At 38.1% G+C, this 19541-nt stretch overlaps 2 protein-coding genes across 4 annotated transcripts; one reads left to right on the forward strand and one right to left on the reverse strand.

The window, feature by feature from the left end:
- The first annotated feature begins 281 nt into the window (after nt 1–281).
- Nucleotides 282–9743, forward strand: samd13 (sterile alpha motif domain containing 13). Of its 2 annotated transcripts, XM_035414825.1 has the most exons (6): nt 309–406; nt 1047–1164; nt 2736–2857; nt 4570–4612; nt 5568–5679; nt 6421–9743. In XM_035414825.1, the coding sequence occupies exons 3-6, from the start codon at nt 2782–2784 to the stop codon at nt 6562–6564; spliced, it is 375 nt and encodes a 124-aa protein (XP_035270716.1). In that variant the 5' UTR covers nt 309–406; nt 1047–1164; nt 2736–2781; the 3' UTR covers nt 6565–9743. The 2 variants fall into 2 exon arrangements, with proteins under 2 accessions (XP_035270715.1, XP_035270716.1); XM_035414824.1 differs by lacking the exon at nt 1047–1164 and having other exon boundaries at nt 282–406.
- Nucleotides 9744–10050: 307 nt separating this feature from the next.
- On the reverse strand, nt 10051–19208 carry uox (urate oxidase). 2 transcript variants are annotated; one of them, XM_035414823.1, is made up of 9 exons: nt 19028–19208; nt 18563–18638; nt 14706–14918; nt 14502–14618; nt 14325–14403; nt 13405–13591; nt 11958–12081; nt 11301–11384; nt 10051–10347 (listed from the first exon to the last, which is right to left on the reverse strand). In XM_035414823.1, the coding sequence occupies exons 2-9, from the start codon at nt 18572–18574 to the stop codon at nt 10276–10278; spliced, it is 888 nt and encodes a 295-aa protein (XP_035270714.1). In that variant the 5' UTR covers nt 18575–18638; nt 19028–19208; the 3' UTR covers nt 10051–10275. The 2 variants fall into 2 exon arrangements, with proteins under 2 accessions (XP_035270714.1, XP_035270713.1); XM_035414822.1 differs by lacking the exon at nt 19028–19208 and having other exon boundaries at nt 18563–18990.
- Between the last annotated feature and the right edge of the window lie 333 nt (nt 19209–19541).

The raw sequence follows: 19541 nt of genomic DNA on the forward strand, positions 1-19541 counted from the left end.
CATAACTACAGGACCTCTAATAAATGTTTTGATGTGAGCAATTTGAATTAGAACTTGTCATTATTTTGATATCAAAACTTCACTTTTCAATGATTCATATAAAAAATCTGTATTGTAATTGAGCTAGTTCAGTTTTTTTATGTAATTGAAATGAATTATAGTCAGAATTATATTTTCTATATCAGAAAAACGTATTTCCATAGCTAACTATGCTAGCAATTAACACAAGAAATGTTCATTAGCAATGAAGTGATTATATAGAACTACTGTATCCACAATCCTTTGTAGACTACTGGCTTTTGTGATTGGATACTTCGTGATTTTTGTCGGGAGCTCTATGATGTGAATTTAGCGCTGGGAGGAAGCTATCAACCTATTTTCAGAATCGAATATTTAGAGAGAGAAGGTAAGTGCGTCTTTTTGTTAATTTTCATGTACTGATGAAAATGTACAGTTGATCTCAGAGACATATTTGTTTTTCCATGATGTCCGGTTGCGAATTTTTTTACATTTTATTTTGCAGCTTGGTTGCTGCTGTTGCTAGCAAACCAGTCAGCTAAATGTCACACGCCAGCTACTTATGCTGTTTTACTGCTGTTTGTAGCTAGGCAGATGACACTAGCTAACTAGCTACCTAGCTATTAAAAGTGTTCACGAATGTCCGTACATAAACCGACTTCCACATTTTAGCTAGCTTAGCGGTTTAGCCTATGTGTCTTCTTCGCTAGCTAGATAACTAAACTAGCTTGCTAACGTTATCTAACGTAAGTTGCATTGGAGACAGGACGAGATGGGTTGAACTTGAACACTGGATTAGCTAAACTCAATGTAGATAACGTTAGGTAGCGAGCTATAATTGTCTACTTAGCTAGCTACGTTACACACAGAGTAGGTCAGCAAACTACTGGAGATTATATTAGCGGTGTGAACAATGTATTTTAATTAGCTGATGTTATCGTTTTAAAATCTGTTTTTAGCTACATAATTTATTTTATCGCGCCATTCGGTGGTACTGTACCAAATGTAGTGTTTGCTATCCATTTAAGATGTTAGCTGGTGAGGTGAGCGTCTGAGGTTCTAGGTCTGGATTCTTCTGAGCTTGGGAAGTTAACTTAAAATCAGCTAATGCTAAGAAAAACAAGAAGATCATCGCTCACGTTGCAAGTAGGTAAAACTTAGTAGCCAATGCTGCGTTTTATTTAATTGTTGCATAATTGGTTTGTATTTGTTTTGATTGTTATTGTGCAACTAATGGTCAATAGCTGGTGATCAACAGCATTATTACTGTGTCTTCAGTAAGCATGAATTTGAACAAACAGGCTTTCTGTGCGGCAATGTCGGTAATTAACGTTATTTCGGTCAATGTCTAGTTAACGTTATCCTTGCAAAGAGGTAGACTAGCTAAGTTCCACGTCGCTAGCTAGTGCAGACATTCAACAACAACAAACAAAAAAATCATTTAGTTTGAATGCTCATGAAACATCTGAATAGTTCTAACAGGTGTATGCTATACATTACATTCTTTAAGTTCGTTACCTTGCTGGATACCTTGGGCAGTAGCGGCGATGGTAGCCACCTCTTGTTATTTATCATTTCTCGTAGTCTGGATTTCTACAGAGGGAATCGTTGTTTGCTTTATGGAGACATTGTGGAGATGTCTCGTATTATAAGTTGTCAGGTTTTAAAAAAAATCGAATTATAAAAAATGTATTCCGCGAATATTTTTAGTTTTTATTAGTAGGCCTAAGTTGTATTCCACTGAAATGCGTTATTCACCTTGTGTTTTAAACATACAACACGTTATCATCCGTAAGGCTGCGGTGTCAGTTGTCAGACATTTTGATTAAATAGATTCAATCGTAGACTACGTGGTTTCTTGAAATAATTGCTTGGCTACTATCTGAGAACTTTGGATACTTTCGTTAAACCGTCTGTGTATGGCCGAAATTTGGTAGCTTTGCTAATTTGCATTTCTGGTTCTGCGATTTTTGTGATTGATTCCTGATAAATAAGATTTTTTTTTTTTAAGATGAGGGTTAGGCCGACGCTAATGCAATTCATTTCTCGTTAATAACATACATTGATAAAATGAATAATAATTAGATTATAATAATATTTTGCAGAATCTATGTTTGTATGATACTTGTTTAATTTATGCATATTAAGAAATAAGTCAAAGGTAGGCAATGAGGGCCATATCTGTTTCTGGTTTTCGTTTCAACTTCTGGCCTTAATTACTGAATTAGCCCCACCATTTATGCCGTCTGACATTTTAGTTATAGTTCTTGATAAGCGCATGAATAACAGCCGAAGACTGTTCTTGTGTCCCTATCTGGTCCCTATGTGAAACTTTTTGCTATGATTTAATCTATGAGTGAACCAGTGTTGGTGTATAGTATACAGCCATTTAGCTCATTTAGCCAGGGTAATTGGTAACAAAACACTACATACACTACATCAGTTTCTACCCAGTTTGTCTGCCTTTCTTAATTTTTAAGAAAATCTTTTAAGAAATCTTAAATTAAAGATTCCTTTTGTGTTTTCAAATAGTAGGCCTACATGCAGGTGTTACATTTTTTATTTTTATATTATGATTATTGAAATATCACTCCTAGGATTTGCATATTGTTTTCAGTCATTGTGCTTTTATCAGTGTGGTGAATGCAGTTTGATTAGGCTTTGCATCGTTGGCTGAAGCATCACTGAAACTGTTTAAAATATATCGATGGCTCCAGGACCTGGAGGAAATGCAGTGCCTAAAGTAGAGACATTAAAGGAACAATGCTTCTGGTGGAAAGATCGTCCTGCGATGAAGTGTTGCGACTGAAGACACCCAATGAAAGGACCACTACAGACGGTAAGGAAATCAGTGGGGACAATTTTAATGGCCGAAGAGAACAGTACTAGGTGATTTGCAAGAGCTGTTTGAAGACTTGCAGGTTGCTAGATTGGAACATTATAATTCTTGAAAATTTACAAGGGGATGAACTGACAGGCTATTATGCCTATATAGGATAATTCTATGCTGCATTGTACTTTTGTGTTCTATCTAAACAGTCTCTTTTAAAGAGATCATAGGGCCAAAAGTTGTTCTGAAGCATTTTGTAAACCATAACTTCCAGCACATTGATATGGACTGATCAATGTTTAATACCATAGTTGTTTAATACCAAGTTATTGTTTGGTTATTGTTAGGAATTGAAGGGATGTTGATTGAGGACTAGGGCCAAAGAAAATGGACTGGAATAGGACTTTGGGTTAAACTGGACTGTTAAATGTTTCATTTCTTAAAATATGTGTGTAGCATGACACCAGGCCTTTTCTAGGCTGCCACTGCTAATTGTGCATCCTGTGGGGTGATGCATAATTGCCCATTGCTTCACCACAGTATGCAAGGTTTGCAGCCTGCTTCATCTGCACAGTCCACAAGGTCTTTGGCAAGAATTTGGTGATACGATACGGTATATTGCAACACTACAACCACTGCAATATCTTGCAATATTTAGTCAAAATTGCTGTGTGCAGAAGAATGCGTGTGAAAGGACACTGCTGGAATTCACTGGGTCCTGGTCTTGCTTCCATGTCTTCTGGGCATGTTTGTAAATATAGCAGCTCTCTAGGGCACTGGGGAGTGCAGGGAGATATCCTTTCCCTGCAGCCCAGGCTGGTGACTGAACCAGAGGAAGAAAGCAAAGGTCCAGTCTTTTAAACTGTATTTTATGTACAGAAGATCAGGGTGTACATTATTTGTGAGCTCCTCTTAAAATGCTACAAGCTTTAGCTTACAGGGTTACTGAATTTGGCATAAATGACTAGAAGGTAGCAGAGGCTGTCTACTTTTTTTTATTATTATGAAAATCATGACATTTTTAATTATATCATTCAGTTATTATTCAGTTTCTGAGTGATTTGTATTATGTTTGCTTAAATTGGAGGGGAGAAGGACTGTTTCTGAGGGCCAAGTGCAATGCAGGGCTGAGCATTGTTGGAGCTGTGTGGGCTGGCTCAATATTGTGTTAAAATAGGCCCCTAATTCTTAATTTTCAAGGACGCTTTCAGTCATTTTTAATTGTAGCCATTCTAGCCCCAAAACATGGGTCCAGATGGTAACCTGGGTAAATTCAGCAGAGAGTTGACCTCAATAACAGTTGATAATGACTTGCTTTGGGAGATTGCTTATGATAATCAATCGCATATTCTGTGATAATAGCTGCTCTTTTTATAAATGCTCCTCAGTCATGTTGCTAAGCGACTGGCTTTTGTTCTGTCAGTGTAGAGATGTGTATAAAAAAATTTAATGTCTGTATGTTTTCTATTTTTGCTCATCATGTAAAGTTACACAAATCAAGTATTTCAGTAACTGCATTGGCTTTATGTAATATTTGGTTTGTGGAAGGCTCAGAATATGCCTTAATACTGCTATTAGTAGTGAGGTGAAGAAAAATGCTGTTGTCTTTTCTTTGAGGAAATTTGTTTGGTTATTATCAATCCAGTATTATAGGCCTACTTGAGATCGTAATCTAATTCCTAAAAATGCCAAAATAACATTGTCAATTTTTTTCTTCCTAGCTGGCATGGAAAATAAGGCAAATGGCTCAATGGACACAAAAAGGTCAGTGATAAAACATAGGCTACATGATTCATGTATTCGTGGAATGAATTTTGAATTGATTGGGTCAAAGTAAGGGAAGGTAGCATTCCCAGAAATTTAGAGCAATCCACCCAGTCCTCCACAGGAGGGAATTTTAAAACTTTAAAACAGGAAGAACAAACTTGACCAGACTAGCCGGATCTGCCTCTTTTTAAATACCTATACATCAGCAAACACACCCAGTGCAATTGTTGCATAAATTACACCAATGCCTTTCCACCATAGCGGTGTGGAGTTTTAATATGGGCATATTAAGCCTGCCTACACTTAATATGGGCATAATATGAGTATATTTCAAATATGACTCACAGAAGGATGCTTTCTTGAACCTGAACTCTTCTGGTACCTCTCTCTCTTATATCATTAGGGTGGGACACCTTATATGTCTGTAAATCCAGACAAACACCACATGACTTTATCCTCTGGCTGACTCTGATAGGAGCTGCCAGTAGCCCTATCAACATGACCATTCAGCTGCAAAATTATTTTGGTTTATCAGATTTTTATAGTACACAAAATATTTTTTTTACTGCTGCCCAGTTGATGTTTTTGCTTTAGTCAGATTTTATCTGATTTTACAGGCTGTCCTTCCCTTTAATTTTCAGTTTGTAACCCAATGATATACCTACACGGTCCACTCTCCTTCAATTTACATGCCACCACTGCGCCACTGACATCTTGCTAGATGTCATTTTGAAATTGGGACATCTTAAAATTTGCTTTAAAAGGGCAAGGAAACACACTTGCAAAAGAATATAGAAAATTTGTCATAAAAACAGGCCATTACTCCCTTCTAAGCTCATAAAGACATATTTTTGTGACTTGAAATTGGCCAGATCACAGGCAATGTCATTTTAATTAACATCTGCTTAATACTGGTGTGTGACCTATCAGACCTGTTTGTTTCGCCCGGCAGCCCCATGGAGAACGGGCAGCTCCCTGACCCTGCAGACTGGGCCGTCACTGACGTCGTTAATTATTTTAAAGCTGCCGGATTCGAGGAACAGGCCAATGCTTTCCAGGATCAGGTATGGGCCGTTGCTTCCTTTTTTTCCCCCTCTCAGTGTTTTGTGGAATTTCGGCTTACTTTCTTGGCTGTGGCAATGGGTTGTGTAAGGATTTGGATTTTTGTTGCTGGCAGGAGGAGAACTCTATTCATTTCAAAACCTGCAACCTGGTTGTTTATGTGTGAATTAGGAATGCATCGATTTATCGGCCAAAGATACAGTCGAAAATACTGCAATGGACTATCACTTTGTTATCCATATTCAGTGTTTGGCCTATAACTATAGGGAAATTCCCCCTATATTCCTGCTCAGTCACAACTGAAGTGTTTGAGTTTAAAACGTACTGAAATCACCTCCTTTCACTGTCTTTGTGTTTTGGTATTTTAGAGACTGCCTTATTTCTTGGTGGTTGCTTTGATAGTTTACCTAAGTGTGCTTTATGGTCTCTGATGTTTGCAGCTCCACCAGTGTTATAAATTTCACCTTACAGCTGCATAACAGGGTAAACCCTCAAATAATCTGCTAGAGATAAAGAGTGAAGACATTTTTATCTACTCAAATTGACACCACCGAGCAATTTTGTGTGCATGTTTGTTATTGGGCAAAAAATATTCTATTTATAAAATATGAGCATGCATGCCATCCATTGCTTGTGTGTTTTCACAAGTACAATTTAATGGTAGGAATTCCCTGCAGCACATTTACGGTGTTAATGGGGCATGTTAAGCACACCAACACACGTTAATATTTTATACCTTTCAGGAAATCGATGGGAAATCCCTGCTGTTGATGACTCGGAATGATGTCTTGACTGGGTTGTCGATAAAGCTGGGCCCGGCTTTGAAGATCTACGAGTACCACGTGAAAGCGCTTCAGACCCAGCACCTGAAGAACAACACGTCGTAGCGCCGCGCGCAGACGCGCACAGAGGACGACAATCACTGGAGGACGCAGCGAGGAAGCTCTGTCTGAGGAGACTGAAAAATGCCAGACTTGTTCCAATCTGCGTCTTATGCAATTAAAACTGTTTTCTGTCCATTTACAGGAGCGAGATGGATCACATAACCTCACTCTGTAGTGATATAATTTTGTGACCCTCAGTGCTGTACATTTGTAAAGGGAACTCTGGGAATCTCCAGGATTTTTTTCAGTTGCTTTTTGACCATTGTAGGCCAGAATCTTGTGTAAGTATTTAAGTACGACCACTAAATATTGTATCATATATGAAAACCCGACAGAAGGGAAAAATGCCATTTGATTTCTTCATATTTCAGGAAATTGTTTCATCTATTTTTTCTTTCTTTTTTAAAAATTTCTCATCATTTTATAAATCCTAGTAAATTAGGATTGCAACTCCTCCACTGCTGTCACGGAAAACTGAATAGTGTGTGCGTGCAATGATCGGGCCAAGTAGTGATCATTTGTGAAAGTCCCGAGACAACTGATTATAAACTGCAGGGTGCTGTAACATTTGGAATCTCATTTTGCCATCAGGACTTTGTACATAAATAGCAGGTGAAGAAGGGGTAGGAGCAAATTTCAGTTTCCTTTCACCCAGATATAAGTACATCCTTTTTGTTCTAAAAAGGGAAATGCAACAGTCAAAACCATAGGACAAATGAGAAACCGTATCTATCGAGACAAGGAACTACTGACGATTGTCCTTAAAGCCGGTACAATGGCTGAAGAGTACCAGTCGCCACATTTACGTGCAGGCAATATTGTAAATACTTGACGATACTGAATAAGTGAAATCCAAATGAACATTCTCAACAAGCTGTTTACATGTATGCAAAGTGTAATGTTCCACAAATATCGCAGTTCACAAATTTGGAATTGCTGAAGTGTGAACATGTGTGACGCACTGAGAGGTACAGGTGGATCATAATGAACAAAACAATCGGGGTGCATTAATCTTTTTTGAATATCAATTAAACCGTTTTGGAACCGGCACTTCAGATGGATGCTTTCATTATTACGTGCTGCTTTCTCAGATGCATTGACAATTATTTGCCATGCTTTCAAATTTCTTACCGTACTGATAATGCATATTTTCCTGCTCGTTAGTTGCACAGTAAGTGACTGTGTAGTGATGTACCCAGATGGGCTTTCACACATTATGTTAATACAAATTAATAACAAGTGATGTACATGGCTATAATTGTGACTAGTAGGACCATTAACGGTGCCCTTCCCCTCATTTAGAGATTCATTACTTTAAGAACACTCTTTTCATGGTCAGGTCCTGTGGAAATCTTGAATAGTCCAATTAATGACAGAATTTTTGGGTGCATGTGAATATAGCCATTAATCTGTTGTCGGACTCCTGAATTTAATATAATTATATGCCTAACCTTTAATGTCTGTGTTTAAAAACAAAAAAATATGTCTGTGTCAGTTTTTTTGACAAGCGGTGCTTTGATTGCTCGAAAGAGTATTTTTTTTATTCTTTAAAAAAGGAGTTTCTCAACGACTAGTCAGAAGTAAATTCATCTTCAGAAGGCCTATCTGAGCTTTGTCAGAAATTCTTGGAATTCTAATCAAATAATTCTTTATTTTACCATGCAGTTAAGTTTCATCACTGACTCATTCTTGTTAATAGTGTCACAGTGAAATGCATAAATTCTATTCATTGTTTTTTCACCACTGAAATGGTGCTGATTCTATGGTGACAACGAAGACCAGCAGCTATGCTTGCCTAGAACATTTTGTGACAAGCTATCCCTGTGGTTTTATTCTGTTTTTTTTTTCTTTCACCTGTGAGCAGAAGAGTATATGTGAGCTACAGCTTCAAGTCAAGACACACTTCTGCCATTAGTCCACTGAAAGCATTCCGAATCCCCCCACATATGAGTGTCATCGTGTTACTGTAAAGACAATTACTGTACTGTAGAGTTCACTGGCAGTAGCATGAAGTGCTAGGAGATGTATTGCATGATATAATTGCATCATATTTGCAGCTCAGAAAGAGTTGAAAAGCGACTCTAATGGATAATGATTGGACTCGTCTTGGAAGTGAACCTGCTTTTAGCGGTGGTCTTTGAGGCTCATTTGTTTCGGTTGGAACGGAAGGGGGTTGGGAAACTATACACTAAAGATGGCATCTTTGTTATTCTTTCTGACCTAATGGCACTCGCAAAAAGTTTGTCTTTTTCCATGTGCAAGGGCTTGTTGCTAGTTCCCCCAACTCGTTTTTTTATACAGTATATATTTGTAAGTATGTTGGTGCTAATAAAAACTATGGAGACGAAAGTATCTAGCTTAGCAAACAGAATAATGAGAGCTTGACATGCTTCATCAAAGCAGTTTTTTCTTGTGATGAGTATATGGTTTCTCTGCTGAATCCAAGCACAGTGAAGCACAAGCACAGGACTGAATATAAGTTGATAAGCTGTGTGTATGAATTGAAATGCATGTCGGCCAACAGTTCTCCCTGTTTCTAGTGTTGTTCTTTTTTCCTCTGGCTATAGGCCTAGCTGTTGTTTGACTTGTGGGGAATAAACACTACTGAGAAAATGTCCGCAACCATAGTACATAAAGCTTTTTGGGAAACGGGAAGGTATGGTAAAATATTGAATAACAATGATGGACAGTTGGCATTCATCTGGTCATTTGCCAAATCTAGTCTTACTGTCATATTAGTGCTGTTCTGTCAACAAAAATTTACATTAAAAAAAACATATATAGCAGTCAAGTATTCAGTATTCAGTCAACAGATTGTGTAATTCTAAATATCTTAATTGGACGTATTTAAACCCTGATTGAATTGCACATTACTTGCAATACAAATGAAAAATTCTATTTGACCTTCATGAGGAACCAAAAACTAATTTTTAGACACTGTTATGGCTCACTGATATCAAAGTTTATTTGCTGTTTGATTTCTCCTTTGCAGCTGAACTTATTTGTATTTTGATGTCCAACCAAATTAGGTGTCAATATGTGTCATTTTATACTCCTCGTTTTAGACTGAGACTGGTGGCTGGGGTGAATTTAATGAACAAGTTTGACGTGGGCTAATTTGTATCTGTTCCAGGGTTTGTACGTAAATAAATGCTCCAGATGTGGTTGTTTTTCAATGAAAACATGACATCCTGTGTTTATTGTATTGCCTTTTGTCACAATGTTCTAATTTGTCAGGGGAAAATGTCATTTGAATCACAAAGAATAACATATTTTATTGCACATATTTTAACAAATAACTAGCCTGTATTTAAATCGGGAGGAATGTATCAGCAGTAATGGCCCAGGGAAGAAACGGCAACCTGTCACACCTGGCCTCCTTTCATTCTCCAGGGGGTTGTGTGCAGCTTCTTGTGACTGATAATATATGAATAATGTAAATTTTAAAATTGAGCAGGTTGGTGAAGTAAAAAGACCATTTCCAAAGACTTTATTTATTGGACTTTATTTGCGATATAGTAAAAGATGCAGTTGGGGAGAACACACTGAATCACTCATGATGAACAATTTGCTTCAAATGTGAAAATCCATTCTTCTTTTACTCATGTAGGAAACATCATGACCAGATGTATATATTTTCTGGTGATTAAATTATTTGAGACAAATTTGTACTGTGGTTGTCTCTTGCCTTTTAACGCTCTGCTACTCTTCCTCTCACAGTTTTGCACGTTTCCTCTTCACTGTTCCTCTGATGTCTCCAGAGGGATTATCCAGGGGCAAGAGGACCTAACAGAGAGCATATATCTTAGATTACCTATTGTTGGAACCTCTAGGGCAGGGATCATCAACTCTGGCCCTCGAATCCAAATCCAGCCCTGGTTTTCTTTTCTCCCGGGTAATTAGTACTACTGATTGGCCAGACTGTCTTCACACCTGACTCCCAGGCAAAGGGAGGGTGGAAAACCAGCAGTTCTTGGCCCTTGAGGACCGTGAGTTGCTGATCCCTGCTCTATGGCAAAGAGAATGTATGTAACATGATTTGAACAATTTGTGTGTAAAAGGACAACATCGTTACAACATTTTGTGCCAAAAATTGTGGTTTGAAATTCAAAATTTCCATGCAATATCTTACTATATGTTTGAGCAAGCATGCTTGATAAGAGATCCTGTTTCTTAAATTCGGCTGTTTTCAGTGATGGGAATACGCAGTTGCTGAATTTACATTCAACGGTTTTCTTAAAGCAAATGATAGCAAGATACCAAACAATCAGTTTTGAATGATTTGCAACCATTATTGTTTAATTTCTGTTTCATTGTATTGTTTTATAGAGGGAAAACCCCTTTTTATAGGGGGAAAACCCCTTTGAGTGACATACAAAATCAGTCAGAAATTTGAAAGCCTGTGTTATTTTTAAATTCATTTAAATAAGTAAATCTGCTCTGATATGATTGCACAATAACCACTCTCCCTGTTCATGCAATTCCTCCTGTTAACTAGGGATATATTCAATTTGTAATTTTGAAACAATTATGGCCATTGAATTCAATGGCATATTTCAGAATCACTGCACTACATACTTAAACACACAGAATGTGCTGTTTATATTTTTAGTCTGTATGCTTTTTTTATTTTATTTTTATTTTTTTTACATAAAGTCGTGACTTAAAATGGCCATTAAATCCCTACTGTAATGGTGTCTGTTTTAAACAGCCTAATAACAGCGGCAGCTAAGACTCACCTCATCCTTGTTGGAAAGCCCCATTTTTGTCATGTCGATGGTGAAATAATGCTGGTTTGGCATTATTATCTCAATTTCTTCTACCTGGAAAGGGAGTTGTATTAGCTGTATCCGATTTTAATACGCTCAGGTGTGATTTTGTGTGGATTTTATCTTTTATACTTTTCCTTAAAGTATAAATGCCCATTCAAATGTGTAAGCCAGACCCATTACAACAACTATTTCCAGTGAGCAGACTAGTATACAGCTTATCCATAGCATGATCTGCCAGATGATGCTTATTTCCTGTCTATAGCATAGCTTTGCTGTGCATTTCATTGTGTTGTAGGGCTGCACATCATATGAACCTGGGTGGCAGACTTCAGGAGTTAGATTGACCAATAGTGAACATACAATGGTAGCCTTGTAAAATGAGCCCTTCTCTGGGAGGTGCACCCAATTATGTGCCATCCTTTGGGGCTCCAGCCAAAGTCATCTCCTGACCCCATGTATTACAACCAGACTGTGAATGTATACGTATTAATCAGGGAAGTCCATGTTTATTTCTCGTGAATGGCCCACATCTGGAGATATTTCAGAAGCATCATACCTGCAAATAGTGCAGTTTGACTGAAGCTCTGCTGAATTTCTGTTATATCACACAGCACGGGAACCCACCTCTGGCACTCTGCTGAGCACTATAACCTGTGTCTCATACAGGGTCTTCTGGACAGAAGGAGAATATTCCCCACGGTCATAGGGGCCTGCAAACTTCTCAATGATAATGTCTCTGACAGTCTTCCTGTGAAAAAAATAAGGATTCTTCGTAATGTATGTATAGATTTTACCTTTTACCAGAAGGTTTGTCGGACATGACTTTCACTTGCGAAAACCGTGCTGGCTATCCCTTAGGATGTTGTTATTTTCAAGAAACTCTCCTAACTTTTCTCTAATGATTAATTTCCATTTTAAATGGAATATTTTAAATGTGAAGCAAGTTAAACTGACAGGCCTGTAGTTACATAACAGTGCAGCCCCCTTTGTTATATATTGGTATTATATGACCTACCTTCCAGTCCTCAGGTATTTCTCCAGTTTCTAAAGACTGTCTAAAAATACCTGCCAGTGGTTTTTAGATGATCCCACCTAACTATTTGAGTACCCTTGGGTATCAGAGCCTGCTTCCTTATTTGTCTTCAGTTTGTCATTTATCCAGTACTTCTTCATCCTCTATCTCAATATCTGAGTACTGAATATACCTTCCAGTCTACTTGTAACCTCTTCTTTCAGAAAACTCTCAAGAAAATATTTATTTAAGGCATCAGCAAATCTTTGTTCTTATGAAGCCATGCTTCTTCAATCCTGATGCACCTGACATCCTCCTTCACTTTCATTTTCCTACTACAGTATTGAACAAAACATTAAGGATTACTTTTTGCATCTTGGGAAATTTGCCTTTCAAAGCTCTTTGAATGCTCTTAGCCTCCCATAGTTCTTTTTTAATCTTAGCACGCATATTACAATATTCAGACTCATTGCTCTCAGTGCTATCATTTTTATATATCTTATACAGTTTATTTTTCTCAAGTCTCCTGTAGGTCTCCTGTATGTATGGCTTTGTTCATCCAGATGGGGCAACTACTTATTCAACTTTTCCTTACCTTTGGAATACATTTAGATTGTGTCTCGAATAATCCTTTTGAACCTGTCCCACTTTTCATTCACAGTCTTGCAGTCAAGAAGTTGCACCCAGTCAATATTACTTAAATCTGCTCACATCTTGCTAAAATGGGCTTGTCTAAAATTTAAAACTCTGGCCGTAGAGGACGGCCATGTTAATTCGCCAAAATACATGCATACATACAAAATACATACAAAATACAACTGACTGGAGAACTTTTCCAAACACCACCAGGCTCCTTCCCCTCACTCTGTCCACCACAAACAGGAAATGCATGTTAGACACAAGCAATCAGGTAAGAGCAGCAGCAGCAGAACAAGAAAAGCAGAAAGATGTAAAAAAAAAAAAAAAAAAAAGCAGATAGACGTAATTTCATTTTGTTTTAGAACCTGGTATTTCATCGTCCATGTCTTTTCTACCAAAGAGCAGTACTTCAGCAATTACCATATTGAGTTGAAGGGGATATCCTTGTGTGTATTGTAGTGCCATCTGCAGTAAACAGAGGTACAGAAGCACCTGTCCTTAGTTTCTTGAAGTGTGGTGAACCTGTCTTTCAGGAAGTTCTCAAAGCCAGATTGTGTGGTCTTCAGAACCGTCATGTTCTTCATACCAGAGTGGATCACAGGGTTCTCTGTGAAGCATATCATAGTCAGCTGTGCAATGAGGCTCTCATCAACCAGCCAGGCTGGACAATAAGATGCACTGTATTACCAAAGGTATCTGGACACCCCTTGGTCTGGGGCTGTTTTTCACAGTTTGGGCTAGTCTCCTTAGTTCCAGGTAAAGAAAATCTTAATGCAACGACATTCTAGACGATTCTGTGCTTCAAAATTTGTGACAACAGTTTGGGGAAGGCCTTTTCCTGTTTTAGCATGACAGTGCCCCCAGGCATACAGCAAGGTCCATATAGAAATTGTTTTGTCAAGCTTTTTGTGGAAGAACTTGACTGTCCTGCAGAGAGCCCTGATCTCAACCCAATCCAACACCTTTAGGATCAGGTGGAAAGCCAACTGCGACCCAGGCCTAATCACCAAATCAGTTCCCGACCCCACTAATGTCCTTCTGGCTGAACGGAAGCAAATCCCTGCAGCAATGCTCCAACATCTAGTATAAGGCCTTGCCAGAAGACTGGAGGTTGTTGTAGCAGCAAAGGGTGGACCAACTCCATACGAATTGCCATTTTTTGGATGAGATATTGGATGTAATTTCTCACATACTTTTGGCCATGTAGTGTACCTGCCATATTTTTTTAAAAAATTACTTTACACTCAAAGATCCCAGTATGAGTAACCATGGGGAAGCACAACTATGAGCACAGTGCAACAGACCACCAGATGAAGATTTGCTTATAATGGAACGCTTACCATTTAGATTTTGCTCAACATCACAAAAGCGGCAAGCTTCTGGGGTGAGGATGAATGCGTGGCTGTGCTCTACACCATTCTATGGAACGGACAGTGGACTGATTACATTTACACAGTGAATGAGGAACACCATTTTAGATATTAGGAAGCACTTAGGGAATATGAGCCTATTGTTACCTTCTCTAGTCTTTTCCATGGTGCCTCTTCAATGTTCACCTTGGCTCTGGTGACATGGTTGAAGGCTGTCAAAAAGTGTTCACAGATGTCTAAAGCAAACTGCTCGATAGTCCTGACCTGCAAAGACATGAAACTATCCATTATCACCAGCCTCTCAGCAACGAGGCAGGTACACAGGACAGAGAATAAGAGATGAGTTCCTACCCCTTTCAGCTTAGCCAGAGCATGCACAGTATTTTTGATGGTGTCAGTGGGGATGATGTCAGAGTTGTCGCCATGCAGGTAGTCTTTGCGTGTCTTCAGTGTAAGCTGCACATCTGCCTTGAGTTCTATGATGCTGTGGTGTGTCCCCTCTCTCCTGATGTACAGCACTTTCACTGCGTTCTTTCCGTAGGCTGTCCGCACGAACTCCACTTCCTAAAACATAACCAGAAGCATGTTGCAATGAGAAAACGGGGCTTCGTTTCCCCCCAAATGTGGAATAACTGATGTGAACCAATCTTGGTCAGGGGCAGACAAATCAAAACTTTTGATTTTTTTTGTTATAAGTGGAATTTACCTACCAAGTGATATATCTTGATTAATGCACGTGGTCATAATTAACAGTCCCCATGTAGGTGCAGTGGAAATAGGTAAGTTATTAAGCTAATTGAGGGAAATCCTCAGGTTGCTTGTTACTACATGGCTTGTTGGAAGAGGTTGCATGGAGCTAGATCAGGGCCAAAATTTTCATAATTTTGAAACAGAAATGTAACTGACGAAACACACCATGAAAAATGTTACATAATGTCACAAAAATAAACTTTCTTGTCAATTTTATTTGAACATATACAGTGCAGAGAAAAAGTGTTTGCCCCTTTCCTGATTTACTCTATTATTGCATATTTGAATGGTTTCAGATCTTTAGTCAAAAAGTAATATTAGACAATGGGAACCTGAGTAAACACAGAAGACATTTTTTTTAATTATTATTTCATTTATTTGGTGAAAAAAGTTATCAAACACCCATATCACCCATGGGAAAAAGTAATTGCCTCCTTAAACTTAACTTGTTGCATCACCTTTAGCAGTAGTGAGTGCTACCAAACACTTCCAATAATTTGATATCAGTCTTTCACATCGCTGTGGAGAAATTTTAGCCCACTCTCCTTTGCAAAGCTACTTTAATTCAGACAAATTGGTAGGTTTTTGAGCATGAACTGCTCGTTTCAGGTCCTGCCACAGCATCTCTATTGGGTTCAAGTCAGGATATTGGCTAGGCCACTCTAAAACTTTAATTTTGTTTCTTTTCAGCCAGTAAGACGTAAATGTGCTTTAGTGTTTTGGATCATTGTCTTGTTGTATAAGTCAATTACTCTTCAGCGTCAGCTCACGAACTTGCTAGTCTTCCATGAATCCAATTTTTTCCCACTCTCTTTCTTATTGTGGAGATGATCACTGACCATATGATCACTGACCATAGCTGAGGCTAGGGAGACTTGCAAGTCTTTAGATGTTCTTCTGGGATCATTTGTGACTTCCTGGATGAGCTGTTGTTGCACCCATGGAAAAAATTTTGGCAGGCTTGCCACTCCTGGGAAAAAAATTTTCATACTTCCTGGAATGTCCTTTGATTGTGATATAGTGTCCTTGTAAAAATTTTGTGGTGAGTGCTTCACTCTGATGGTAAGATTCAATACGAGTGAGGTTTAGATTCAACAGGATTGGCTGCAATCAAGCCTGGCTGTGTTCATCCATCCATCCGTCCATTTTCGAACCACTTAGTTCAAGTCAGGGTCTCAGGAGCAACAGGGCAGAGAAACCCAGACATCCCTCTCCCCAGCAACTTCCTCCAACTCATCCCAAGGCAATCCCAGGCCAGCAGGTAGATATAATCGCTCCAGCACAGCCTAGGTCTGCCCCTGGGTCTTCTCCCTGGTGGGCGTACCCAGAACACCACCAAAGGGAGGCACCCAAAGGGCATCCTTTTCAGATATCCGAACCACCTCAACTAACTCTCCTCAATGTAGAGGAGCAGTGGCTCTACTGTGAGGTCCTCCCTGACAGCTGAGCTCCTTATCTTATCAGGAAGCCACCCCGAAACCCCATCTGAGCCTGATTTTATTCGCAATTTCACTCTAATTCACTATGTGTTCAATCAGCTGAATGTAATTACCAGTTAAAATTGGCTTATTATTTGATTGAGTAACTAGGGGGCAATTACTTTTTCAAATGAGTGTTAGATAACTTTTTCATTAAATAAATATTTTTTAAAATGTGTTTTGTGTTTGCTCAGGTTCCCTTTGTCGAATGTTACATTTTGTCTAAAGATCTGAAACCATTCCGAGAGACAAACATGCAATAATAGAGGAAACCAAGTATGGGGCAATTGCATTTTCACGACAATGTATCTTATTTTAAGTTTTGAATTCGCTACTGTCCTTAGTATATTATATCATCCTAAGGCTGTGCCAGCAATGTTCCTTGTGACTTGCACATAACTTTCAAGGGACTTCCAGAGGACTGGACAAATGTATTTGCTGAGAGGTTTTGCCATAACTTTCCTGGAGCATTATTAGCTGGGAACTGTAAACTGTACTTTGTTTCAGAAGGCATTGACCGAGAAGTCAAAAACTTGTATTTTCACCTTATCATAAGTAAACTAAACTAACCCCAAATTGGATCAAAGGGCCTGATTTCAGACCAGTGCAAAACAATAATGAGTTTTTAAAGTGGGTGGGTTAGTCATAGGTGCATAATAAATAATAATAATAAACATCAATATTTACATATCAGAAAGTAATACTGATAAAGTGTTTTCTGAAAAAAACTGACATGTAGAATGAAACCTGCCCGAATCTGTGATTTCTGTGAGTTAAAATTGAAAATTTAAACAGACCCTTAAAAGCCTTTTTTAAAATCTCTAGGCTACAGTAGCACGGATTTCATTGTAGCTTTACTCATCTTTAGATGTACAATGTACAAATTTATCTGTACAAATCATATGCAACCCATAGTACTATAATTCATTACTGAGGATCTGAAAATGGTAAAACTGAAATGATAAACCGTTTTCATGCCTTCACTGTGCTTCACTAGCGAACTAGCTGAGTTACACCCACTACACAAAGAGCATAGCTAACATTGATAGCTGTATTTCTACCCAGCAGTGACATGACTTGCGTTACCTTAGACATCACTTCAGGCATGGGAACTTGTAACACAACCCGATAAATGCGATTATGGTGTTTACATGTACCGAATAATGTGAGTAAGATATTTTTCCAACACCAGATATTTTACAGTGTTATGCTTAGTGTGACTAAGAGCTTAATCGCAATAAAATAATTGAAGTAACGTGTATAAATGACTTTTACATGACTCGGAGTATTGTCTTAATTGCTTAAAAATCACATCATTAATATGCATGTAAATGTGGCCATTGATATGCTTGATGCAAAACAAATCTGTTGACTGGTTCAAAACTCTTTGCAATATGAATCAATATGTATTGCATGATGGTCTTAAGTCTGATTTTCAAACCATTATAATGGTGTACCAAAAGGCCCAGTCCTTATTCACAATGTATATAAGTAACTTGAATCAAGAAATTACAAATCCAATCCCACATTGTGCTGATGATACTATAATTAATCTTCTTTCATTCCTTCCCTATACATGTATATATACAGTTTATGCACTGAAGACTCTCTCTATTCTATTAATCACAAAATTCAGTACAAGCATTTTTCTCCTTTGTCATAAACCAATCCAGAAAAAACTAACACTTAAATTGTCACTTTGGAGTAATAGTTCAGTATTACACTAGTTCATACTAATAAAACATGGAAAAGTCTTCCGGATCATCTGTGCAGATTTTAAAGGGGACCTGATTCATTCTTGATTCACTGTTTCTGACTGTATTCTAGCACTTTTTTAATCTCAGTGAGCCCTTAGCCGGTTAAATAAAGGGTAAATAAAGGAAATTCAAAAACAAAATGATTTGTGAAAATAGCTAAGAGACAGAAGAACAGGAAACCAAACAGTAGCCACAATCTAAGAAGAACAACGAAATTCCCTACCTGATGTGCCATTTTCTTTCCAGCAGTGTTCTGTCTTGTGTTTTCCTTCTGTCCTCTTCTACACAAGGGTTTGGCTCTGGTTGGGGTTTTTATTAAGTGGGACAAGTCTAATGGGTTGTCTGTAGATCTTTTGGATTTGGGCCGTCTGACTTTTAACCAATGGCAGCCAATGCTTTTATGAGGTATAGGTCACAACTATATGCATTTATCCATCATATCCTCTGAATACCCAGCATTACATTTTTTTCCCCTATAGGGGACATGATTCTCCCTGGTTTTAATCTGAAGAACCATGTTTTTCACTAGGCTGAAGCTTGCACTTACAAAAGACATTCAATAAAAAATTAAATAAATAATATTTTTGAATATATTTGCACTGTAACACAATTGTGGCATCCAAGACACTTTTCCTTACAATACAATGCGAAAGTATGATATCATCATTTTTTTAAACATTTTTTTTACCTTAACCGCAAGTCTCAGTGTCCCAAAAAAGGATGAAGATCTGACATTCCTACCCTATGTTCCTGGAGATGATTTTATGGATAATCAAAAAAGCTGTAAGACTTTGTGATTAATGCCAAAAAAAAGGATGTAAAGAAAAAAATTAATCTGCAGCCTGATTTTATCAGCTGAACTAGCTTGACAAGTGGCCCAGAGAAACTTCCACTATGGACATTAATGGGTTACCTGTTAATGTGTTAACTGTAGAGTCATTTTTGTTCTGCTCAAAGTCGAGTGGTTGGTAGAGCCAATTAGGGAAACAGAATCAATACAGGAGAGCAATTTCACAACATCAATATTTGCCCTAGAGGCCAGATAAGAACCGCCGCACCAACAACATCTCACATTATGACTTCGAAATATCGCCAAAACTGTAAACAGGACGGCTATGGACATCTTATCCGGTCTTGATGATTCTATATTTTCAATTAAGGATGTAAGTGTGGGGCATCAATGAATCTACATACTGAACACT

This window comes from Anguilla anguilla, chromosome 4 (assembly GCF_013347855.1).
Source record: "Anguilla anguilla isolate fAngAng1 chromosome 4, fAngAng1.pri, whole genome shotgun sequence".
Classification (NCBI taxonomy): domain Eukaryota; kingdom Metazoa; phylum Chordata; class Actinopteri; order Anguilliformes; family Anguillidae; genus Anguilla; species Anguilla anguilla.